Source organism: Bombina bombina, chromosome 12 (assembly GCF_027579735.1).
Source record: "Bombina bombina isolate aBomBom1 chromosome 12, aBomBom1.pri, whole genome shotgun sequence".
Lineage (NCBI taxonomy): Eukaryota > Metazoa > Chordata > Amphibia > Anura > Bombinatoridae > Bombina > Bombina bombina.
Window position 1 is genome coordinate 129,390,939 of NC_069510.1, and position 26,540 is coordinate 129,417,478.

The 26,540-nt window shown below is 40.9% G+C and overlaps 1 protein-coding gene across 1 annotated transcript in view; it reads left to right on the forward strand.

The window, feature by feature from the left end:
• EXOSC2 (exosome component 2) overlaps window positions 1–25,843 on the forward strand; it is a 93,826-nt gene extending 67,983 nt beyond the window's left edge. Inside the window, exon 9 of the mRNA XM_053695361.1 lies at window positions 25,434–25,843. Within this exon, the coding sequence (XP_053551336.1) occupies window positions 25,434–25,514 (81 nt within the window). The 3' untranslated portion in view covers window positions 25,515–25,843. The remainder of the gene's footprint in view (window positions 1–25,433) is intronic.
• The last annotated feature ends 697 nt before the right edge of the window (window positions 25,844–26,540 follow it).

The window sequence follows — 26,540 nt, forward strand, 5'->3', positions numbered from 1 at the left end:
CTAGGATCCCTGCTAGCGGTTCTAAGACCGAGGGGCATTGCGGTGGCACCTTACTTAGACGACATCCTAATCCAAGCGTCGTCCCTTTCCAGATCAAAGGCTCATACAGACATTGTATTAGCTTTTCTCAGGTCTCACGGGTGGAAGGTGAACGTAGAAAAGAGTTCCCCGTCTACAAGGGTTCCCTTTCTGGGAACAATAATAGATTCTGTAGAAATGAAGATCTTTCTGACAGAGGTCAGAAAATTAAAACTTCTAAACACTTGTCAAGTTCTTCAATCTATCCCTCAGCCTTCCATAGCTCAGTGCATGGAAGTAATAGGACTAATGGTTGCAGCAATGGACGTGGTTCCTTTTGCTCGAATTCATCTAAGACCATTGCAACTGTGCATGCTCAGACAGTGGAATGGGGATTATGCAGACTTGTCTCCCCAGATTCAAGTAGACAAGGTAACCAGAGACTCGCTCCGCTGGTGGTTGACTCAGGATCATCTGTCTCAGGGAATGAGTTTCCGCAGACCAGAGTGGGTCATCGTCACGACCGACGCCAGTCTCTTAGGCTGGGGCGCGGTATGGGACTCCCTGAAAGCTCAGGGTCTATGGTCTCGGGAAGAGTCCCTTCTCCCGATAAACATTTTGGAACTGAGAGCGATATTCAATGCGCTCCTGGCCTGGCCTCACCTAGCGAAGGCCAGATTCATAAGATTTCAGTTGGACAACATGACGACTGTAGCGTATATCAATCATCAGGGGGGAACAAAGAGTTCCTTGGCGATGACAGAGGTATTCAAGATCATCAAATGGGCGGAGGATCACTCCTGCCACCTATCTGCAATCCAAATCCCAGGAGTAGACAACTGGGAGGCGGATTATTTGAGTCGTCAGACTTTCCATCCGGGGAGTGGGAACTCCACCCGGAGGTCTTTGCCCAGTTAACTCAACTATGGGGCACTCCGGATATGGATCTGATGGCGTCTCGTCAGAACTTCAAAGTTCCTCGATACGGGTCCAGATCCAGGGACCCCAGGGCGACACTAGTGGATGCATTGGTGGCGCCTTGGTCGTTCAATCTAGCTTATGTGTTTCCACCGTTCCCTCTCCTTCCCAGGCTGGTAGCCAGGATCAAACAGGAGAAGGCCTCGGTGATCCTAATAGCTCCTGCGTGGCCACGCAGGACTTGGTATGCAGACCTGGTGAATATGTCATCGGCTCCACCATGGAAGCTACCTTTGAGACAGGATCTTCTAGTACAAGGTCCATTTGAACATCCAAATCTAGTCTCTCTGCAACTGACTGCTTGGAAATTGAACGCTTGATTCTATCTAAGCGTGGGTTTTCAGATACAGTTATAGATACTCTGGTTCAAGCCAGAAAGCCTGTGACTAGGAAGATTTACCATAAGATATGGCACAAATATATCCGTTGGTGCGAATCGAATCCAAAGGTTTTTCTTGGAGTAAAATAAAAATTCCTAGGATTCTTTCCTTTCTCCAAGAGGGTTTGGAGAAAGGTCTTTCAGATAGTTCTCTAAAGGGACAGATATCTGCTCTGTCGGTCTTGTTGCACAAACGTCTGGCAGCCGTGCCAGATGTACAAGCGTTTGTACAGGCGTTAGTCAGAATCAAGCCTGTTTACAGACCTATGACTCCTCCATGGAGTCTAAACTTAGTTATTTCAGTTCTTCAAGGGGTTCCGTTTGAACCTTTGCATTCCATAGATATTAAGTTTCTATCTTGGAAAGTTCTGTTTTTAGTTGCTGTTTCTTCTGCCAGAAGAGTTTCTGAATTATCTGCTTTGCAGTGTACTTCTCCCTATCTGGTATTTCATGCAGATAAGGTAGTTTTACGTACCAAACCTGGTTTTCTTCCAAAAGTAGTTTCCAACAGGAATATTAACCAGGAAATAGTTGTTCCTTCTCTATGTCCGAATCCAGTTTCAAAGAAGGAACGTTTGTTACACAACCTAGATGTGGTCCGTGCTTTAAAGTTTTATTTAGAAGCAACAAAGGATTTCAGACAAACATCATCTTTATTTGTCGTTTATTCTGGTAAGAGGAGAGGGCAGAAAGCTACTGCTACCTTTCTTTTTGGCTGAAAAGCATCATCCGATTGGCTTATGAGACTGCCGGACGGCAGCCTCCTGAACGAATTACAGCTCACTCTACTAGAGCTGTGGCTTCCACATGGGCCTTCAAGAACGAGGCTTCTGTTGATCATATCTGTAAGGCAGCGACTTGGTCTTCTCTGCACACTTTTGCCAAATTTTACAAATTCGATACTTATGCTTCTTCGGAGGCTGTTTTTGGGAGAAAGGTTTTGCAAGCCGTGGTGCCTTCCGTTTAGGTAACCTGACTTGCTCCCTCCCTTCATCTGTGTCCTAAAGCTTTGGTATTGGTTCCCACAAGTAAGGATGAAGCCGTGGACCGGACACACCAATGTAGGAGAAAACAGAATTTATGTTTACCTGATAAATTTCTTTCTCCTACGGTGTGTCCGGTCCACGGCCCACCCTGGCTTTTAGTCAGGTTTAAAAAATTTTATTCCATACACTACAGTCACCACGGCACCCTATAGTTTCTCCTTTTTCTCCTAACCGTCGGTCGAATGACTGGGGGGCGGAGCCAGAGGGGGAGCTATATGGGCAGCTTTTGCTGTGCTCTCTTTGCCATTTCCTGTTAGGGAAGAGAATATTCCCACAAGTAAGGATGAAGCCGTGGACCAGACACACCGTAGGAGAAAGACATTTATCAGGTAAACATAAATTCTGTTTTTATTAATGCTAGCTCGGTTAAATATTATAAAGACATAAACGTTGCTTCCCTGGCAGGCTATAAGTTGGACACCTTATATCAATGTTGAATAATACATTTAATGCTTTTGCCTTAACCATGTTTCACATAATGTCCTGAGATCATTATTTTAACTGAGCTGGTCAGCACAGAGAATTTCATGTAGCACAAAAGACGTTTGTTAAGAGACCCAAGGGAGGTCTCCTTTACTCCAGGATAACCTTCATTACTAGTTCCATTCAATATACGTATGAGGTCCAAGAGTGGCCTCCTGAGCACATAGGAAGGTTTACATTTATTGTGGCAAGCTATTTTATTACTGTATGCTGACACAGTTTTCTAATGTATATCTCTTTGGCATTGAAATGTTATTGGAATTTATTATGATCTTACACTTGTATGCCTTTCGTTAAACCTCAATAAAAATATTATTTTCTGGACATAACAGAGTAGGAAGGGGGATTGGTATGGGGATTATAATTATATCAATGTATGGGAGTAGTCTGTTCTGTCCATTCTGCTATGGGGAGGGGCCTCAATGGTGATGATTATCCAGAGATATGAGCCATATATATGTATTGGGTACTTGTAAAGCACAGCTAATCACCCGTAAGGGTCTCAAGGCGCTGTTCATTTTATCAACCTCGGAAGGAAGAAAGGCTGAGTGGACCTCGCCGGGTATCGAACCTGCAACCCTTTGGTTGCTATAGAGCTCAGCCACACTGCCTTAGCATGCTGACCTATCTGTCCGGTCATGATATACAAATTCCTTGTAATTGTGTTCATTTGTAGTTTTCAAGCATAGAATGAGAGAGAGATAAATGAGGAGATTAGACACATCCGGAATGGAGAGGTTGGACTGAAGTGTGTTTTAATGTGAGGGCGAATATTTAGAGCATGGCAGTACTAAATTATATGATGGCTGAGATGGGGGAAATGAGAAACAAGGAAAGGGGAAATAAGCAACACAAGGATGGACTGTAAAGAATGAAGGTGGGAAATGTCCTGTGCCGTGGGAAATGTGCTGTGGATAAGGATTCTGCAACAGTCATAGCTGGAGATAATTATATATTTTTTTCTGCTACGGCAATGTTCACTAAACAAAGTTGGCAGAACCGAGTGACTTTTTAAATGTAAAGCTTGTAGAGTCTTTAGTGTAGTAATGCCTGGGCAAGAGATGTAATTATAGGATTGTCATTGGTTAGGGAGATGGATGACGTGGTCTGTATATCGCTAAGAGAGGAGAAAATTACACCAGTTTAGGACATACTGTATTTTTCTGTCTTTTGTAATACTCTTGCCTGGAAAATCAACTGGAACGCTGCTGTGCATGGGTAAATTTTGTAACTTGTGTTTGCGAGTATTGTCAACTTATAGATTTACTGCCCAGCCTATCATACTGAACATGATTATTAGGTGATGATGCTATGTAGCTACCCTGACTCCATGTACATATTTGTTTTTGCAAAACTTACGTGGGAGTGAGTAGTGAACAAGGGTGGTCGGAAGAAAAAATTGTGGCAGAACATTTAAGACTGCGCTAAAAGGTCTTTGATATGCAGCAATCAAAAACACTGCTGTGCACCACAGGTCAAGGTTATGAAAAACCAACAATTTTGCTGTAAAGAACACATACAACTAGGCAGTTTGTAATTTAAACCTTTTTTTAAGACTTATTGTTCCAGATATATAGAGCATTTTAGGCAAAGTGACGTGATTGCTGCTATGTATTATAGCTAATAAGTTTTTTTTGGGTGGGGGAGTTAAAGACTAAAAAAACAAATAGGTCTAATCTAACATTTTCTTAGTTTACAAAAAATAACTTTTTAAACTTCATCCTAGTCTGTGTCAATTTTTACTTAAAGGGACGTAATACTCATATGCTAAATCACTTGAAACTGATGCAGCATAACTAAAAAGCTGACAGGAAAATATCACCTGAGCATCTCTATGTAAAAAAGGAAGAGATTTTACCTCACAACTTCCTCAGCTCAGCAGAGTAAGTTCTGTGTAAAAAGTTATACTCAGCAGCAGGTAAAAAATAAATAAAAAAGAAATGAACAGAAGCCAATCAGCATCAGCAGTGCTGAGGTCATGAACTCTTTTACTGTGATCTCATGAGATTTGACTTAACTCTCATGAGATTTCATAGTAAACTTCCTTACACTGAATAGGGAAATAAGATAAGATAAGTGTACACGAAAGCTCGCTCCCTTAGCTTTCCCGGGACAGACATACTGATTTGCTGCTTAAAGTCCTTTACAATGGGGTTTGAATACTTAGGACATTTTGAGGTAAAATATATTTTTTTAGGTGATATTTTCTAGTCAGTTGTTCTTTCATGTAATTAGCAAGAGTCCATGAGCTAGTGACGTATGGGATATACATTCCTACCAGGAGGGGCAAAGTTTCCCAAACCTCAAAATGCCTATAAATACACCCCTCACCACACCCACAATTCAGTTTTACAAACTTTGCCTCCGATGGAGGTGGTGAAGTAAGTTTGTGCTAGATTCTACGTTGATATGCGCTCCGCAGCAAGTTGGAGCCCGGTTTTCCTCTCAGCGTGCAGTGAATGTCAGAGGGATGTGAGGAGAGTATTGCCTATTTGAATGCAGTGATCTCCTTCTAAGGGGTCTATTTCATAGGTTCTCTGTTATCGGTCGTAGAGATTCATCTCTTACCTCCCTTTTCAGATCGACGATATACTCTTATATATACCATTACCTCTGCTGATTCTCGTTTCAGTACTGGTTTGGCTATCTGCTATATGTAGATGAGTGTCCTGGGGTAAGTAAGTCTTATTTTCTGTGACACTCCTAGCTATGGTTGGGCACTTTGTTTATAAAGTTCTAAATATATGTATTCAAACATTTATTTGCCTTGACTCAGAATGTTCAACTTTCCTTATTTTCAGACAGTCAGTTTCATATTTGGGATAATGCATTTTAATTTAACATTTTTCTTACCTTAAAATTTGACTTTTTCCCTGTGGGCTGTTAGGCTCGCGGGGGCTGAAAATGCTTCATTTTATTGCGTCATTCTTGGCGCTGACTTTTTTGGCGCAAAAATTCTATTTCCGTTTCCGGCGTCATACGTGTCGCCGGAAGTTGCGTAATTTTTTGACGTTATTTTGCGCCAAAAATGTCGGCGTTCCGGATGTGGCGTCATTTTTGGCGCCAAAAAGCATTTAGGCGCCAAATAATGTGGGCGTCTTTTTTGGCGCGAAAAAATATGGGCGTCACTTTTGTCTCCACATTATTTAAGTCTCATTTTTTCTTGCTTCTGGTTGCTAGAAGCTTGTTCTTTGGCATTTTTTCCCATTCCTGAAACTGTCATTTAAGGAATTTGATCAATTTTGCTTTATATATATGTTGTTTTTTCTCTTACATATTGCAAGATGTCTCACGTTGCATCTGAGTCAGAAGATACTACAGGAAAATCGCTGTCAAGTGCTGAATCTACCAAAGCTAAGTGTATCTGCTGTAAACTTTTGGTAGCTATTCCTCCAGCTGTTGTTTGTATTGATTGTCATGACAAACTTGTTAAAGCAGATAATATTTCCTTTAGTAAAGTACCATTGCCTGTTGCAGTTCCTTCAACATCTAAGGTGCAGAATGTTCCTGATAATATAAGAGATTTTGTTTCTGAATCCATAAAGAAGGCTATGTCTGTTATTTCTCCTTCTAGTAAACGTAAAAAATCTTTTAAAACTTCTCTCCCTACAGATGAATTTTTAACTGAACATCATCATTCTGATTCTGATGATTCCTCTGGTTCAGAGGATTCTGTCTCAGAGGTTGATGCTGATAAATCTTCATATTTATTTAAAATGGAATTTATTCGTTCTTTACTTAAAGAAGTCCTAATTGCTTTAGAAATAGAGGATTCTGGTCCTCTTGATACTAAATCTAAATGTTTAAATAAGGTTTTTAAATCTCCTGTAGTTATTCCAGAAGTTTTTCCTGTCCCTGATGCTATTTCTGCAGTAATTTCCAAAGAATGGGATAATTTGGGTAATTCATTTACTCCTTCTAAACGTTTTAAGCAATTATATCCTGTGCCGTCTGACAGATTAGAATTTTGGGACAAGATCCCTAAAGTTGATGGGGCTATTTCTACCCTTGCTAAACGTACTACTATTCCTACGTCAGATGGTACTTCGTTTAAGGATCCTCTAGATAGGAAAATTGAGTCCTTTCTAAGAAAAGCTTATCTGTGTTCAGGTAATCTTCTTAGACCTGCTATATCTTTGGCTGATGTTGCTGCAGCTTCAACTTTTTGGTTGGAAACTTTAGCGCAACAAGTAACACATCGTGATTCTCATGATATTATTATTTCTCCAACATAGGTGTGTCCGGTCCACGGCGTCATCCTTACTTGTGGGATATTCTCTTCCCCAACAGGAAATGGCAAAGAGCCCAGCAAAGCTGGTCACATGATCCCTCCTAGGCTCCGCCTTCCCCAGTCATTCTCTTTGCCGTTGTACAGGCAACATCTCCACGGAGATGGCTTAGAGTTTTTTAGTGTTTAACTCTTGTTCAGGCCAGAAAGCCTGTAACTAGAAAAATTTACCACAAAATATGGAAAAAATATATCTGTTGGTGTGAATCTAAAGGATTCCCTTGGGACAAGGTAAAAATTCCTAAGATTCTATCCTTTCTTCAAGAAGGTTTGGAGAAAGGATTATCTGCAAGTTCCTTGAAGGGACAGATTTCTGCCTTGTCTGTGTTACTTCACAAAAAGCTGGCAGCTGTGCCAGATGTTCAAGCCTTTGTTCAGGCTCTGGTTAGAATCCAGCCTGTTTACAAACCTTTGACTCCTCCTTGGAGTCTCAATTTAGTTATTTCAGTTCTTCAGGGGGTTCCGTTTGAACCCTTACATTCCGTTGATATTAAGTTATTATCTTGGAAAGTTTTGTTTTTGGTTGCAATTTCTTCTGCTAGAAGAGTTTCAGAATTATCTGCTCTGCAGTGTTCTCCTCCTTATCTGGTGTTCCATGCAGATAAGGTGGTTTTACGTACTAAACCTGGTTTTCTTCCTTGTTTGTTGTTTGTTCTGGTAAAAGGAGAGGTCAAAAAGCAACTTCTACCTCTCTCTCTTTTTGGATTAAAAGCATTATCAGATTGGCTTATGAGACTGCCGGACGGCAGCCTCCTGAAAGAATCACAGCTCATTCCACTAGGGCTGTGGCTTCCACATGGGCCTTCAAGAACGAGGCTTCTGTTGATCAGATATGTAAGGCAGCGACTTGGTCTTCACTGCACACTTTTACTAAATTTTACAAGTTTGATACTTTTGCTTCTTCTGAGGCTATTTTTGGGAGAAAGGTTTTGCAAGCCGTGGTGCCTTCCATCTAGGTGACCTGATTTGCTCCCTCCCTTCATCCGTGTCCTAAAGCTTTGGTATTGGTTCCCACAAGTAAGGATGACGCCGTGGACCGGACACACCTATGTTGGAGAAAACAGAATTTATGTTTACCTGATAAATTACTTTCTCCAACGGTGTGTCCGGTCCACGGCCCGCCCTGGTTTTTTAATCAGGTCTGATAATTTATTTTCTTTAACTACAGTCACCACGGTATCATATGGTTTCTCCTATGCAAATATTCCTCCTTTACGTCGGTCGAATGACTGGGGAAGGCGGAGCCTAGGAGGGATCATGTGACCAGCTTTGCTGGGCTCTTTGCCATTTCCTGTTGGGGAAGAGAATATCCCACAAGTAAGGATGACGCCGTGGACCGGACACACCGTTGGAGAAAGTAATTTATCAGGTAAACATAAATTCTGTTTCTTCTTCAACATGCTAATAATTTTATCTGTGATGCCATTTTTGATATTATCAGAGTTGATGTCAGGTTTATGTCTCTAGCTATTTTAGCTAGAAGAGCTTTATGGCTTAAGACTTGGAATGCTGATATGGCTTCTAAATCAACTTTACTTTCCATTTCTTTCCAGGGTAACAAATTATTTGGTTCTCAGTTGGATTCCATTATTTCAACTGTTACTGGTGGGAAAGGAACTTTTTTACCACAGGATAAAAAATCTAAAGGTAAAAACAGGGCTAATAATCGTTTTCGTTCCTTTCGTTTCAACAAAGAACAAAAGCCTGATCCTTCATCCTCAGGAGCAGTTTCAGTTTGGAGACCATCTCCAGTCTGGAATAAATCCAAGCCAGCTAGAAAGGCAAAGCCTGCTTCTAAGTCCACATGAAGGTGCGGCCCTCATTCCAGCTCAGCTGGTAGGGGGCAGGTTACGTTTTTTCAAGAAAATTTGGATCAATTCTGTTCACAATCTTTGGATTCAGAGCATTGTTTCAGAAGGGTACAGAATTGGTTTCAAGTTGAGACCTCCTGCAAAGAGATTTTTTCTTTCCCGTGTCCCAGTAAATCCAGTAAAAGCTCAAGCATTTCTGAAATGTGTTTCAGATCTAGAGTTGACTGGAGTAATTATGCCAGTTCCAGTTCCGGAACAGGGGATGGGGTTTTATTCAAATCTCTTCATTGTACCAAAGAAGGAGAATTCTTTCAGACCAGTTCTGGATCTAAAAATATTGAATCGTTATGTAAGGATACCAACGTTCAAGATGGTAACTGTAAGGACTATCTTACCTTTTGTTCAGCAAGGGAATTATATGTCCACAATAGATTTACAGGATGCATATCTGCATATTCCGATTCATCCAGATCATTATCAGTTCCTGAGATTCTCGTTTCTGGACAAGCATTACCAGTTTGTGGCTCTACCGTTTGGCCTAGCTACAGCTCCAAGAATTTTTACAAAGGTTCTCGGTGCCCTGCTGTCTGTAATCAGAGAACAGGGTATTGTGGTATTTCCTTATTTGGACGATATCTTGGTACTTGCTCAGTCTTTACATTTAGCAGAATCTCATACGAATCGACTTGTGTTGTTTCTTCAAGATCATGGTTGGAGGATCAATTTACCAAAAAGTTCTTTGATTCCTCAGACAAGGGTAATCTTTCTGGGTTTCCAGATGGATTCAGTGTCCATGACTCTGTCTTTAACAGACAAGAGACGTCTAAAGTTGATTACAGCTTGTCGAAACCTTCAGTCACAATCATTCCCTTCGGTAGCCTTATGCATGGAAATTCTAGGTCTTATGACTGCTGCATCGGACGCGATCCCCTTTGCTCGTTTTCACATGCGACCTCTTCAGCTCTGTATGCTGAAGCAATGGTGCAAGGATTACACGAAGATATCTCAATTAATATCTTTAAAACCGATTGTTCGACACTCTCTAACATGGTGGACAGATCACCATCGTTTAATTCAGGGGGCTTCTTTTGTGCTTCCGACCTGGACTGTAATTTCAACAGATGCAAGTCTCACAGGTTGGGGAGCTGTGTGGGGATCTCTGACGGCACAAGGAGTTTGGGAATCTCAGGAGGTGAGATTACCGATCAATATTTTGGAACTCCGTGCAATTTTCAGAGCTCTTCAGTTTTGGCCTCTTCTGAAGAGAGAATCGTTCATTTGTTTTCAGACAGACAATGTCACAACTGTGGCATACATCAATCATCAAGGAGGGACTCACAGTCCTCTGGCTATGAAAGAAGTATCTCGAATTTTGGTTTGGGCGGAATCCAGCTCCTGTCTAATCTCTGCGGTTCATATCCCAGGTGTAGACAATTGGGAAGCGGATTATCTCAGTCGCCAAACGTTGCATCCGGGCGAATGGTCTCTTCACCCAGAGGTATTTCTTCAGATTGTTCAAATGTGGGAACTTCCAGAAATAGATCTGATGGCGTCCCATCTAAACAAGAAACTTCCCAGGTATCTGTCCAGATCCCGGGATCCTCAGGCGGAGGCAGTGGATGCATTATCACTTCCTTGGAAGTATCATCCTGCCTATATATTTCCGCCTCTAGTTCTTCTTCCAAGGGTAATCTCCAAGATTCTGAAGGAATGCTCGTTTGTTCTGCTGGTAGCTCCGGCATGGCCTCACAGGTTTTGGTATGCGGATCTTGTCCGGATGGCCTCTTGCCAACCGTGGACTCTTCCGTTAAGACCAGACCTTCTGTCACAAGGTCCTTTTTTCCATCAGGATCTGAAATCCTTAAATTTAAAGGTATGGAGATTGAACGCTTGATTCTTGGTCAAAGAGGTTTCTCTGACTCTGTGATTAATACTATGTTACAGGCTCGTAAATCTGTATCTCGAGAGATATATTATAGAGTCTGGAAGACTTATATTTCTTGGTGTCTTTATCATCATTTTTCCTGGCATTCTTTTAGAATACCGAGAATTTTACAGTTCCTTCAGGATGGTTTAGATAAGGGTTTGTCCGCAAGTTCTTTGAAAGGACAAATCTCTGCTCTTTCTGTTCTTTTTCACAGAAAGATTGCTATTCTTCCTGATATTCATTGTTTTGTACAAGCTTTGGTTCGTATAAAACCTGTCAATTTCTCCTCCTTGGAGTTTGAATTTGGTTCTGGGAGCTCTTCAAGCTCCTCCGTTTGAACCTATGCATTCATTGGACATTAAATTACTTTCTTGGAAAGTTTTGTTCCTTTTGGCCATCTCTTCTGCCAGAAGAGTTTCTGAATTATCTGCTCTTTCTTGTGAGTCTCCTTTTCTGATTTTTCATCAGGATAAGGCGGTGTTGCGAACTTCTTTTGAATTTTTACCTAAAGTTGTGAATTCCAACAACATTAGTAGAGAAATTGTGGTTCCTTCATTATGTCCTAATCCTAAGAATTCTAAGGAGAAATTGTTGCATTCTTTGGATGTTGTTAGAGCTTTGAAATATTATGTTGAAGCTACGAAATCTTTTCGTAAGACTTCCAGTCTATTTGTTATCTTTTCCGGTTCTAGAAAAGGCCAGAAAGCTTCTGCCATTTCTTTGGCATCTTGGTTGAAATCTTTAATTCATCTTGCCTATGTTGAGTCGGGTAAAACTCCGCCTCAGAGAATTACAGCTCATTCTACTAGGTCAGTTTCTACTTCCTGGGCGTTTAGGAATGAAGCTTCGGTTGACCAGATCTGCAAAGCAGCAACTTGGTCCTCTTTGCATACTTTTACTAAATTCTATCATTTTGATGTATTTTCTTCTTCTGAAGCAGTTTTTGGTAGAAAAGTACTTCAGGCAGCGGTTTCAGTTTGAATCTTCTGCTTATGTTTTTCGTTAAACTTTATTTTGGGTGTGGATTATTTTCAGCAGGAATTGGCTGTCTTTATTTTATCCCTCCCTCTCTAGTGACTCTTGTGTGGAAAGATCCACATCTTGGGTAGTCATTATCCCATACGTCACTAGCTCATGGACTCTTGCTAATTACATGAAAGAAAACATAATTTATGTAAGAACTTACCTGATAAATTCATTTCTTTCATATTAGCAAGAGTCCATGAGGCCCGCCCTTTTTTGTGGTGGTTATGATTTTGTATAAAGAACAATTATTCCAATTCCTTATTTTATATGCTTTCGCACTTTTTTATCACCCCACTTCTTGGCTATTCGTTAAACTGAATTGTGGGTGTGGTGAGGGGTGTATTTATAGGCATTTTGAGGTTTGGGAAACTTTGCCCCTCCTGGTAGGAATGTATATCCCATACGTCACTAGCTCATGGACTCTTGCTAATATGAAAGAAATGAATTTATCAGGTAAGTTCTTACATAAATTATGTTTTTTCAGCTATGCTGCATAACTTTAAAGTGTTTCAACATTTGGGTATCATGGCCCTTTAACCCCTTAATGACCGAGAACGTGCAGGGTACGTCCTAAAAAAAAAATACAGTTAAAGCCTGAGGACGTATCCTGCACGTCCTCGGTCTGGAAAGCAGCTGGAAGCAATCCTGCTCACTTCCAGCTGCTTTCCGGTTATTGCAGTGATGCCTCGATATTGATGCATCCTGCAATAATCCTTTTTAGCCATCCGATGCAGAGAGAGCCACTCTGTGGCCCCCTCTGCACCGGCCATCGATGGCCGGTATCATTGGTGGGTGGGAGGCGGGTGGCGGCCATCGATGGGCCTTGTGATGTGGAGGGGGGCGGGATCGTGGGCGGGGATAGCCAGGGGCACACATGTGCACGGGGAGGGAGCGGGTGGGAACCACTACACTACAGAAACATTTGTGTTAAAAAGTGGGGGAATAGATTTTATAAAAGAAATGATCAGTCAGGGGGTGGGGGGTTGGTCTGGGGGGGGATGCTACACTACAGAAAAAAACGGGGGGGAAAAACAAACTTTTTTTTGCAAACTGGGTACTGGCAGACAACTGCCAGTACCCAAGATGGCCCCCAATACGGCAGAGGGGAGGGTTAGAGAGCTTTTTTTGGGGGGGGGGATCAGGGAGGTTGGGGGCTAAGGGGGATCCTACACAGCAGCATATGTAAATATGCTTAAAAAAAAACCTTCAAAGATACCTTTTATTTTAGTACTAGCAGACTTTCTGCCAGTACTTAAGATGGCGGGGACAATTGTGGGGGAGGGAAGGGAGCTGTTTGGGAGGGATCAGGGGGTGTGATGTGTCAGGTGGGAGGCTGATCTCTACACTAAAACTAAAATTAACCCTGCAAGCTCCCCCTACAAACTACCCAATTAACCCCCTTCACTGCTAGCCATAATACACGTGTGATGCGCAGCGGCATTTAGCGGCCTTCTAATTACCAAAAAGCAGCGCCAAAGCCATATATGTCTATTTCTGAACAAAGGGGATCCCAGAGAAGCATTTACAACCATTTCTCCAACATAGGTGTGTCCGGTCCACGGCGTCATCCTTACTTGTGGGATATTCTCTTCCCCAACAGGAAATGGCAAAGAGCCCAGCAAAGCTGGTCACATGATCCCTCCTAGGCTCCGCCTACCCCAGTCATTCTCTTTGCCGTTGTACAGGCAACATCTCCACGGAGATGGCTTAGAGTTTTTTAGTGTTTAACTGTAGTTTTTCAGAGGCTTCTGTTGATCAGATATGTAGGGCAGCGACTTGGTCTTCACTGCACACTTTTACCAAATTTTACAAGTTTGATACTTTTGCTTCTTCTGAGGCTATTTTTGGGAGAAAGGTTTTGCAAGCCGTGGTGCCTTCCATTTAGGTGACCTGATTTGCTCCCTCCCTTCATCCGTGTCCTAAAGCTTTGGTATTGGTTCCCACAAGTAAGGATGACGCCGTGGACCGGACACACCTATGTTGGAGAAAACAGAATTTATGTTTACCTGATAAATTTCTTTCTCCAACGGTGTGTCCGGTCCACGGCCCGCCCTGGTTTTTTAATCAGGTCTGATAATTTATTTTCTTTAACTACAGTCACCACGGTACCATATGGTTTCTCCTATGCTATTATTCCTCCTTAACGTCGGTCGAATGACTGGGGTAGGCGGAGCCTAGGAGGGATCATGTGACCAGCTTTGCTGGGCTCTTTGCCATTTCCTGTTGGGGAAGAGAATATCCCACAAGTAAGGATGACGCCGTGGACCGGACACACCGTTGGAGAAAGAAATTTATCAGGTAAACATAAATTCTGTTTTTTGTAAATAATTTCAGTGAGAAACCTAAAATTGTGAAAAATTTAACGTTTTTTTTTTTTTTTATTTGATCACATTTGGCGGTGAAATGGTGGCATGAAATATACCAAAATGGGCCTAGATCAATACTTGGGGTTGTCTACTACACTAAAGCCAAAATTAACCCTAGAAGCTCCCTAATTAACCCCTTCACTGCTGGGCATAATACACGTGTGGTGCGCATACCAAAAAGCAAAGCCATATATGTCTGCTATTTCTGAACAAAGGGGATCCCAGAGAAGCATTTACAGCCATTTATGCCATAATTGCATAAGTTGTTTGTAAATAATTTTAGTGAGAAACCTAGTTTGTAAAAAAAAAAATGTGAAAAAGTGAACAATTTTTTTTTTATTTGATCGCATTTGGCGGTGAAATGGTGGCATGAAATATACCAAAATGGGCCTAGATCAATACTTTGGGATGTCTTCTAAAAAAAAAAATATATACATGTCAAGGGATATTCAGGGATTCCTGAAAGATATCAGTATTCCAATGTAACTAGCGCTAATTTTGAAAAAAAGTGGTTTGGAAATAGCAAAGTGCTACTTGTACTTATTGCCTTATAACTTGCAAAAAAAGCAAAGAACATGTAAATATTGGGTATTTCTAAACTCGGGACAAAATTTAGAAACTATTTAGCATGGGTGTTTTTTGGTGGCTGTAGATTTGTAACAGATTTTGGGGGTCAAAGTTAGAAAAAGTGTATTTTCCATGTTTTCATCATATTTTGTATTTTTTTTTTTTATAGTAAATTATAAGATATGATGAAAATAATGGTATCTTTAGAAAGTCCATTTAATGGCGAGAAAAACTGTATATAATATGTGTGGGTACAGTAAATGAGTAAGAGGAAAATTACAGCTAAACACAAACCCTGCAGAAATGTAAAAATAGGCTTGGTCCCAAACGGACAGAAAATGGAGAAGTGCTGTGGTCATTAAGGGGTTAAGTAATGTTTGGGTGTAAATAACCAAGGAGCAGGTAAACTTGATCTAGAAAAAAAAAGGATTTAAAATTCAAAAGTTGCCAGGTTTATTTGAAACTTAAAGGGACAGTCTACACTATAAAATTGTTATTGTTTAAAAAGATAGATAACGCCTTTACTAACCATTCTCCAGCTTTGCACAACCAACATTGTTATATTATAAACTTTATAACATTTAAACCTCTAAATATCTGCCTGTTTCTAAGCCACTACAGACAGCCTCTTATCACATGCTTTTGTATTTGCTTTCCTTCCTAAGATGGGAGAGTCCACGGCTTCATTCCTTACTGTTGGGAAATACAACACCTGGCCACCAGGAGGAGGCAAAGACACCCCAGCCAAAGGCTTAAATATCCCTCCCACTTCCTCATTACCCCAGTCATTCTTTGCCTTTTGTCACGTTAAGAGGTGGCAGAGAAGTGTCAGAAGATTCAGAGAGTCCTGAAAAAGGGTATCTGCCCTTCGAGATAGGACTGGAGTTTTAAGTAATCATGTCAACCTCTCAGTGAGAGTATTGATGAAAGTTAGAGTCTGGAGATGCATGGGAAGTTTTTCTGCGAAACCATCCGGACTACTGCTAACAGCTCCTAAGCAATCAGTGTTGACGAGTTTCACTGCCTGCTTTCTCTCTCACTCAAGTTCATGTCAGGAGCGCTGCTATAAGACTGTCACACTTGAGAGGCTGTATTCTGTTCCACAGCATGGATCCTAGGGGTACGATAGTTTAAATTTTTACACATAAAACGCTATAACAGTGTGGCTCCTTAATACCTCAATAGGATCCAGGTTTAATATCCTCTGAAGGGGGTTTATTGAACAGTTGGGGTTAATTTTTTTTTTTTTTATAATTTTTATTTAGATTACTTAGTCAACAAACAAAAGTAAGGTTACAATGTAATCATGATACAATCGTCTAAACTTAGGTAACATTGCAGAGAGAGTTCTGCCATATACATTTTGTACCCGTACAATTTAGAAATTAGATATGAGAGAAGCACAGCTATATACAAATACGTAACCTATACAATCAGTATTTAACCTCTTTTATATTTAAATTCGACTAATTCCCATTCCAATTAACGACCACTCTTGGGCCATGAATATTGACAACATAAGTAATTGGGATCAGTAATATCGTAAATGAGGGGGAAGGGAAAAATATCATGTAGATAGAAGCTAAGTTATTATACATTGCGTTTTTCAACATATGATGCTCAGATTCACCTAGAACCCAATTTCCTTGTTAGTGTTATATACACTGAGTTTGTTGAGCGCAATTATTAAGAGGCATGTTCTATGGTATAGGGAGCTATATTAGGATCTCAACTCTGATTTCTAGATACCAGCGTACAATTGAATCCTCTGGATTTAACCCCTTAATGACCGGACCATTTTTCAATTTTCTTACCCTTAATGACAATGGCTATTTTTACATTTCTGCAGTGTTTGTGTTTAGCTGTAATTTTCCTCTTACTCATTTACTGTACCCATACATATTATATACCGTTTTTCTCGCCATTAAATGGACTTTCTAAGGATACCATTATTTTCATCATATCTTATAATTTCCTATAAAAAAAATATAAAATATGAGGAAAAAATTGAAAAAAACACACTTTTTCTAACTTTGACCCCCAAAATCTGTTACACATCTACAATCACCAAAAAACACCTATGCTAAATAGTTTCTAAATTTTGTCCTGAGTTTAGAAATACCCAATGTTTACATGTTCTTTACTTTTTTTGCAAGTTATAGGGCCATAAATACAAGTAGCACTTTGCTATTTCCAAACAACTTTTTTTCAAAATTAGCGCTAGTTACATTGGAACCCTGATATCTGTCAGGAATACCTGAATATCCCTTGACATGTATATATTTTTTTTTAGAAGACAACCCAAAGTATTGATCTAGGCCCATTTTGGTATATTTCATGCCACCATTTCACCGCCAAATGTCATCAAATAAAAAAAAAAGTTCACTTTTTCACAAATTTTGTCACAAACTTTAGGTTTCCCACTGAAATTATTTACAAACAGCTTCTGCAATTAAGGCACAAATGGTTGTAAATGCTTCTTTAGGATCCCCTTTGTTCAGAAATAGCAGACTTATATGGCTTTGGGGTTGCTTTTTGGTAAGTAGAAGGCCGCTAAATGCTGCTGCGCACCACACGTAAATTATGCCCAGCAGTTAAGGGGTTAAATTAGGTAGCTTGTAGGGAGCTTGCAGGGTTAATTTTAGCTTTAGGGTAGAGATCAGCCTCCCACCTGACACATCCCACCCCCTGATCCCTCCCAAACAGTTCTCTTCCCTCCCCCACCCCACAATTGTCCCCGCCATCTTAAGTACTGGCAGAAAGTCTGCCAGTACTAAATAAAAGGAGTTTTTCTTTTTTTTTAATAAAAAAAAAAAAAATGTTTTAGCTGTGATGGACTCCTGCCTTAGCCCCAACCTCCATGATCCCCCCCCCCCAGCAATCTAACCCTCTCCCCTACCTAATTGCCGCCATCTTGGGTACTGGCAGCTGTCTGCCAGTACCCAATTTGCCCCCCAAAAAAGTGTTTTTTTTATTATTTTTTATTACCAATTTAATTTTTTCTGTAGTGTAGCAGCCCCCCACAATACCCCAACCCCCTCCCCCTCCCAGATCCTCATATATATATATTTTCCCCCCTCTTCCCACTCATTGGTGTCAGTGTGGGTAGGTGATCGCGCGCGTGCACGCGCGCACGCGCATGCGCGCCCCCGCACGCTCCCGGCACCCGGCGTGCACATTGCACTTACAGGAGCCGGATGCCGGGTAGCGATGGGCCGCCCACCCGCCTCCCTGTTGCGCTCCCACCCACCAACGAACCGGCCGCATCGCTACCGGTGCAGAGAGGGCCACAGAGTGGCTCTCTCTGCATCGTATGCTTTCTAAAGGGTATTGCAGGATGCCTCAATATCGAGGCATCACTGCAATACCCTGAGAGCTGCTGGAAGCGATTGCGATCGCTTCCAGCACTCTCTTAGACAAGTGACGTACCAGGTACGTCCATTGTCACTAACTGCAAGTTTTTGCAGGACGTACCTGGTACGTCACTTGTCATTAAGGGGTTAAAGGGCCACTAAACCCAAAATCTTTCTTTCATGAGTCATATAGAGAATACAAATTTAAACAACATTACAATTTACTTCTATAATTTATTTTGCTTCATTTTTTAGATATCCTTAGTTGAAGAAAAAGCAATGCACAGGGCTGAGCCAATCACACGAGGCTTCTATGTGCAGCAACCAATCAGCAGCTACTGAGCATATCTAGATATGCTTTTCAGCAAAGAATATCAAGAGAAGAAAGCAAATTAGAAAGATGTTTAAATTGCATTCTCTTTCTAAATCATGAAAGAAAAAATGTGGGTTTCATGTCCCTTTAAGTATTTGGCTAGATTAACTAAGCATGATTGTTATACATTACTCAGTCCCTTAGAAAAGGAAATTCATTCATTTGCGTCTGTAATTAGTCTGCATTTATTATGGTAATTGGTGGGGGGGGGTATAGTTCTAAGGATATATTTCTTCTACAAGATACGACGAGTCCACGGATTTCATCCTTGTGGGATATTAACCTCCTGCTAACAGGAAGTGGCAAAGAGCACCACAGCAGAGCTGTATATATATATATATATATATATATATATATATATATATATATATATATATATATAGCTCCTCCATTCCCTCCACCCCCAGTCATTCTTTTTGCCTGTGTTAGTACTAGGAAGAGGTAAAGTGAGGTGTTAGTTTTAGTTTCTTCAATCAAGAAGTTTTTTATTTTAAATGGTACCGGTGAGTACTATTTTCCTCAGGGAGATATGGAAGAAGATTTCTGTTCTGAGGTTGATGATCTTAGCAGATGTAACTAAGATCCATGTTGGTTCCCACAGAGCTTCTGTAGGTAGTACAAGAGAAATCTTCAGTGTGGAGAATGGTTTCATGCTACAAGCAGCATTGAGGTATGTTCAGTCTTTTAATTCTGAGGAGACTTGGTATATCAGAACTGGCTGACATTTTTTCCCTGTAAGGGAAGGGGTAAGCAGTAGACCTGTACACAAAGGGTATAACTGAGAATCCTGTATTTATTTATTTATTTAATTGACATGATACTGGGCTGAAAGCAGTATATAAAAGGGACACTGAGAGAGGCAGCTTAACGATTTTTATTTGGGAAGACAAATAATCAGTATCGCTGTAGTTTTTATGTTGTGCTTTAAGGGGACCACATGGCTTTATTATCTAACCGCTTCCCATGCGGTTGTACAGACTAATGCGAACATCGTCCATGATGGGCGGGGCCTATTTTCGCGCGCTCAGACGCGCAGTTTCCTCTGACTGAGAAGGCAGCAGGCATTGGTTCCGGTTGGGCCTAAACTTGTTTTCTGTTAACCGGATCGTTGTCGAGTCATTTTGCAGTACCCTGGGGGCAGGTAGGCGCCACAGCAGAGCTGTGTCGAGGTGCAGGGGTCATTTTTTCAAACCGAATAGATTTTTTGCTATAAATGTCTTTTCGAGGTTAAATTCACCCTTTGCTCTTAGGGTGCAATCATTTTTGGCACAATTGAATGTGTATTTAATTATATTGTGTTATTTAACGCTTTTAGGCAGTTTAGAAAAAATTGTGCGCTTTTTTTTATTTCTTAAAGGCGCAGTACACATTTTTCAAACATTTGATTAAATCAATAAAGTGTTTAACGGCTATTGTGGTTATTGCTAGTCTGTTCATCATGTCTAACATTGAGGATACTAATTGCTCTATGTGTTTAAAAGCCATTGTGGAACCCCCTCTTACATTGTGTACCTCTTGTACTGAAAGGGCCTTACAATGTAAAGAAAGTGTGCCTAAGGATGATTCTCAGTCTGAAGAGAGTCAGGATATGCCATCCAATTCTACCCAAGTGTCACAACCTTTAACGCCCACACAAGCGACGCCAAGTACCTCTAGTGCGTCTAATTCTTTTACTCTGCAGAGATGGCTGCAGTTATGTCAACTACCCTTACAGAGGTATTATCTAAATTACCAGTGCTACAGGGTAAACGCAGTAGGTCAGGTATTAATGTGAATACTGAATCCTCTGATGCTTAATTGGCTATTTCCGACGTACCCTCACAGTGCTCTGAGTTGGGGGTCAGGGAATTGCTGTCTGAGGGAGAACTTTCAGACTCAGGAAATATGTTACCTCAGACAGATTCGGACGTCATGTCCTTTAAATTTAACCTTGAACACCTCCGCCTGTTACTTCGGGAGGTTTTAGCGACTCTGGATGATTGTGACCCTATTGTGGTACCACCAGAGAAATTGTGTAAGATGGACAAATATCTAGAGGTGCCTACTTACACTGATGTTTTTCCGGTTCCTAAAAGAATTTCGGAAATTGTAAAAAAGGAATGGGATAGACCAGGTATACCGTTCTCTCCTCCTCCTAATTTTAAGAAGATGTTTCCCATATCAGTCACCATTCGGGACTCTTGGCAAACGGTCCCTAAGGTGGAGGGAGCTATATCTAGCCTGGCTAAATGTACAATTATACCTATTGAGGACAGTTGTGCTTTCAAATACCCTATGGATAAGAAGTTAGTGGGTCTTCTATAGAAATTATTTATTCATCAGTGTTTTCTTTTACAACCTACAGCTTGCATTGTTCCAGTTAATACTGCAGCAACCTTTTGGTTTGATGCTCTAGAAGAGTCTCTGAAGGTTGAGACCCCATTAGAGGACATTTTGGATATAATTAAGGCTCTCAAGCTAGCTAATTCTTTTATTACAGATGGCGCTTTTCAAATTGCTAAATTAGCGGCGAAAAATGCAGGATTTGCCATTTTAGCGCGTAGTGTTATGGCTCAAATCTTGGTCTGCTGTGTCATGAAAATCTAAGCTTTTAGCTATTCCTTTTAAGGGTAAGACCCTATTTGGACCTGAATTGAAGGAAATCATTTCTGACATTACTGGAAGTAAAGGCCATGCCCTACCTCAGGATAAGTCTGTTAAGATGAGGGGTAAACAAAATAATTTTCGTTCCTTTCGAAATTTTAAAGGAATACCCTCTGCTTCCTCTTCCTCCACAAAGCAGGAAGGGAATTTTGCTCAATCTAAGTCAGTCTGGAGACCCAACCAGGCTTGGAATAAAGGTAAACAATCCAAGAAGCCCACTGCTGCTTCAAAGACAGCATAAAGGGGCGGCCCCCGATCCGGGACCGGATCTAGTAGGGGGCAGACTTTCTTTCTTTGCTCAGGCTTGGGCAAGAGATGTTCAGGACCCATGGGCATTGGAAATCGTGACCCACGGGTATCAACTGGAATTAAAGGATTTTCTCCCAAGAGGGAGATTTCATCTTTCACGATTGTCTGTAGACCAGATAAAAAGAGAGGTGTTCTTATGCTGTGTAAAAGACCTCTCTACCATGGGAGTATTTTGTCCCGTTCCAAAACTGGAACAGGGACAGGGGTTTTACTCAAATCTTTTCGTGGTTCCCAAAAAAGAGGGAACTTTCAGACCCATTCTAGATCTCAAGTGTCTAAACAAGTTTCTCAGAGTCCCATCTGGACGGAGGTCAGAAAGTCAAAGATTCTAAATACTTCAGTCCATTCCTCGGCCATCAGTGGCTCAGTGTATGGAGGTAATTGGATTAATGTTACCAGCAATGGACATCATTCCATTTGCTCGTTTTCATCTCAGACCACTGCAGCTGTGCATGCTCGGACAGTGGAATGGGGACTATGCAAATTTATCTCCTCAGATAAATCTGGATCAAGAGACCAGAGACTCTCTTCTTTGGTGGTTGTCACCGGATCATCTGTCCAGGGGACGTGTTTCCGCAGGCCCTCGTGGGTGATAGTGATGACGGACGCCAGTCTACTCTGCTGGGGTGCAGTCTGGAATTCCCTGAAGGCTCAGGGTGTTTGGAATCGGGTGGAGTCTTGACTTCCAATCAATATTCTGGAACTCAGAGCAATATTCAATGCGCTTCAGGCGTGGCCTCAGTTGGCTTCGGCCAAATTCATCAGATTCCAGTCGGACAATATCACGACTGTGGCTTATATCAATCATCAGGGGGGGACAAGAAGTTCCTTTAGCGATGATAGAAGTATCCAAGATAATCCGATGGGCGGAGACCCACTCTTGTTATCTATTGGCAATCTACATCCCAGGAGTAGAGAACTGGGAAGCAGATTTTCTAAGTCGTCAGACTTTTCATCCGGGGGAGTGGGAACTTCACCCGGAGGTATTTGCCTCACTGATTCTTCAATGGGGCAGGCCGGAATTGGATCTGATGGCATCTCGACAGAATGCCAAGCTTCCACTATACGGATCCAGGTCGAGGGATCCCCAGGCCGAACTGATAGATGCCTTGGCAGTGCCTTGGTCGTTCAGGCTAGCTTATGTGTTTCCACCGTTTCCTCTTCTTCCACGCGTGATTGCTCGGATCAAACAGGAGAGAGCTTCAGTAATCCTGATCGCGCCTGCATGGCCACGCAGGACTTGGTATGCAGATCTAGTGGACATGTCCTCTCTGCCACCGTGGAAACTTCCTTTGAGACAAGACCTTCTCATTCAAGGACCTTTCCAACATCCAAATCTAATTTCTCTGCAATTGACTGCTTGGAGATTGAACGCTTGATTTTATCTAAGCGGAGATTCTCAGATTCGGTCATTGATACTTTGATACAGGCACGTAAGCCTGTCGCTAGAAAAATCTATCATAAGATATGGCGTAAATATCTTTATTGGTGTGAATCCAAGGGCTACTCATGGAGTTAAGTTAGGATTCCTAGAATTGTGTCTTTTCTTCAAGAAGGATTGGAGAAAGGGTTATCAGCAAGTTCCTTAAAGGGACAGATTTCTGCGTTGTCTATTTTGCTTCACAAACGTTTGGCAGATGTTCAGTCTTTTTGTCAGGCTCTGACCAGAATTAAGCCTGTATTTAGACCAATTACTCCTCCCTGGAGTTTGAATTTAGTTCTTAGTGTTCTTCAAGGGGTTCCGTTTGAACCCATGCATTCCATAGATATTAAATTACTATCTTGGAAAGTCTTTCTTTTTGGTTGCTATTTCTCTGCTCGTAGAGTTTCTGAGCTTTCAGCGTTACAATGTGATTCGCCTTATCTTATATTTCATTCTGATAAGGTGGTTTTGCGTACCAAACCTGGATTTCTTCCTAAGGTTGTTTCAAATAAAAATATTAATCAGGAAATTGTAGTTCCTTCCTTGTGTCCTAATCCTTTTTCAAAGAAGGAGCGTCTGTTACATAACCTGGACGTGGTCCGTGCCTTGAAGTTTTACTTACAGGCAACTAAGGATTTCCGTCAATCATCTTCATTATTCATTGTTTATTCTGGAAAGTGTAGGGGTCAGAAAGCTATGGCTACCTATCTTTCTTTTTGGCTGAGGAGTATCATCCACCTGGCATATGAGACTGCTGGACAGCAGCCTCCTGAAAGAATTACGGCTCATTCTACTAGGGCTGTGGCTTCCACATGGGCCTTTAAAAACGATGCTTCTGTTGAACAGATTTGTAAGGCTGCGACTTGGTCGTCCCTTCATACTTTTTCCAAATTTTACAAATTTGATACTTTTGCTTCTTCTGAGGCTGTTTTTGGGAGAAAGGTTCTTCAAGCAGTGGTGCCTTCCGTTTAGGTTTCTGTCTTGTCACTCCCGTTTCATCCGTGTCCTGTAGCTTTGGTATTGTATCCCACAAGTAAGGATGAAATCCGTGGACTCGTCGTATCTTGTAGAAGAAAAGGAAATTTATGCTTACCTGATAAATTGATTTCTTCTACGATACGACGAGTCCACGGCCCTCCCTGTCATTTTTAAGAGAGATTATATTTTGTTTTTTACAACTTCAGTCACCTCTGCACCTTTAGCTTTTCCTTTCTCTTCCTAAACCTTCGGTCGAATGACTGGGGGTGGAGGGAAGGGAGGAGCTATATATACAGCTCTGCTGTGGTGCTCTTTGCCACTTCCTGTTAGCAGGAGGTTAATATCCCACAAGTAAGGATGAAATCCGTGGACTCGTCGTATCGTAGAAGAAATTAATTTATCAGGTAAGCATAAATTTCCTTTTTTTTTAAATTTAAGAAAACTTAATTATTATTTGGATTTAATGTTTTTTTCAGCGGAAATAGTTGTTTTTATTTTATCCTTCTCTAGTGACTCTGGAGTTCCACATCTTAGGTATTAAATCCAATACATCACTAGCTCATGGACTCTTGCCACTTACATGAAAGAAAACATAATTTATGTAAGAACTTACCTGATAAATTCATTTCTTTCATAGTGGCAAGAGTCCATGAGACCGACCCTATTTTTTGGTGGTTATGATTTTTTTTTGTATAAAAGCACATTATATTTCCAGTTCCTCTTTTTGTATGCTTTTTTACTCCTTTTTACACCTCACTACTTGGCTATACGTTAAAACTGAGGTATGTGTGTGGTGGGAGGTGTATTTATAGGCATTTTGAGGTTTGGGAAACTTTGCCCCCTCCTGGTAGGAATGTATATATCCCATATGTCACTAGCTCATGAACTCTTGCCACTATGAAATAAATTAATTTATCAGGGAAGTTCTTACCATAAATTGTTTTTTTATTACTACATTTCTACCTTGTGATGTTAGATTAAAAGAAAAGTAAAACAAATGTATTTGATAGATTTTAAAAACTTCGCTTTACTCTCCAGTTAATCAACACATTGCACTTGAGCTGGTGCTTTAGTGTAACTGCTAAATTAAAATTGAATTTTATTTGAAAATGACCTGCAGACAAATTTTCTCAAAAAGAATCTCATCGCAGAAAGTGAAGAAAAGTTCTGCCTCTTGGTGCTTGGGTTTACCATCACTTTAACAGCAAAGATAATTAATTTAACTAAACACATAAGAAATGTGCTGGTAGTTGTGTGTCCATTCCATAGGCTTAAAAGGACAGTAATGACCATGTAAATGACATCATTTGTCTGCAGTCGGCTTGGATATACCATCACTTTAAGCTGAAATTCATAGTGTGCCACAGTGTCTACTATAAGTGGTAGAACCTTTACTTGCAGGGTTGAAAATCCATCACTCTGATACTTATTGTTTTACCTGATAATACTCCATCCTATGTTCTAGATCAAAGACATTCTGAAGATTGAGGTTATGGAAGAGATTGTGCTGGAGACCCGGCACCGTCTGATGGAACAAGAAGGATGAATGGGCCCTGAGTCTTCATTTCCATGTTACTTTTTCCTTTATGGATTTTTCTATCAGTCTACCATCTCATTACTAGAGACACGGTCAGAAGCTCGGACATGGAGAAGAAATCTCATCTGAAGAAGATAATGACCATTGTTTACATTCTTGGATTCATTATTTTTGTATTTTTAATGCTGCATCTCTGAGCAGTTTTGATATTTCAAGCAATATCAGTTTACTTCGATTTTTCTTTTTTTTATGATTTACAATGTTGTTGATTCTAGAAAATTAAAATTTATATTTTTAGTCTTGAATAAAGTTTGTCTGAAGCAACTTGTAATAGAAAATTTTTGTATTTCAGTGTTTTTTTTTTGTCTATATGGAGTTAATTACATATATTTCCTTGCCACCACAGATAGATTTGTGTAAAAAATAACTGTTGGCAAATGATTTATTTAACCACTTTGATGTGCATGACCAGCTGTGTTTGTTATGCACATCATGGCCTGTGGGCGCATTACCTGTGCTTTTCGTCATTAAGAGGCATTGCTGTTCCAACGTGGTTTTCCTTCTTAATATGAGGAGAGTCCACAACATCATTCTTTACTGTTGGGGAATACTGAACCTGGCCACCAGGAGGAGGCAAAGACACCCCAGCCAAAGGCGTAAATACTCCCCCTACTTCCCTTATATCCGTCATTCTTTGCCTTTCATCACAGGAGGTTGGCAAAGAAGTGTCAGAAGATTCAGAGTAGTTCCTTAGGAAGGGTATCCACCCTTCAAAATGGGACTGGAGTTTTAAGTAGTCTTGTCAGCCTCTCAGTGAGAGCATTGACAAATGCTAGTCTGGAGATGCAGGCAGAGTCTTTCTGTGAACCCATCCAGACTCGTAGTAACAGCTCCTAAACAATCGGTGTTGACAAGTTTCACTGCCTGCTTCCATTACTCAATTCCATGTCAGAAGTGATGCTTATAAGACTGTCAAACTTGAGTCTGTGTTTCTGTTCCATGGCATAGATTCCAGTAAGATTGTTTCATTCTTTT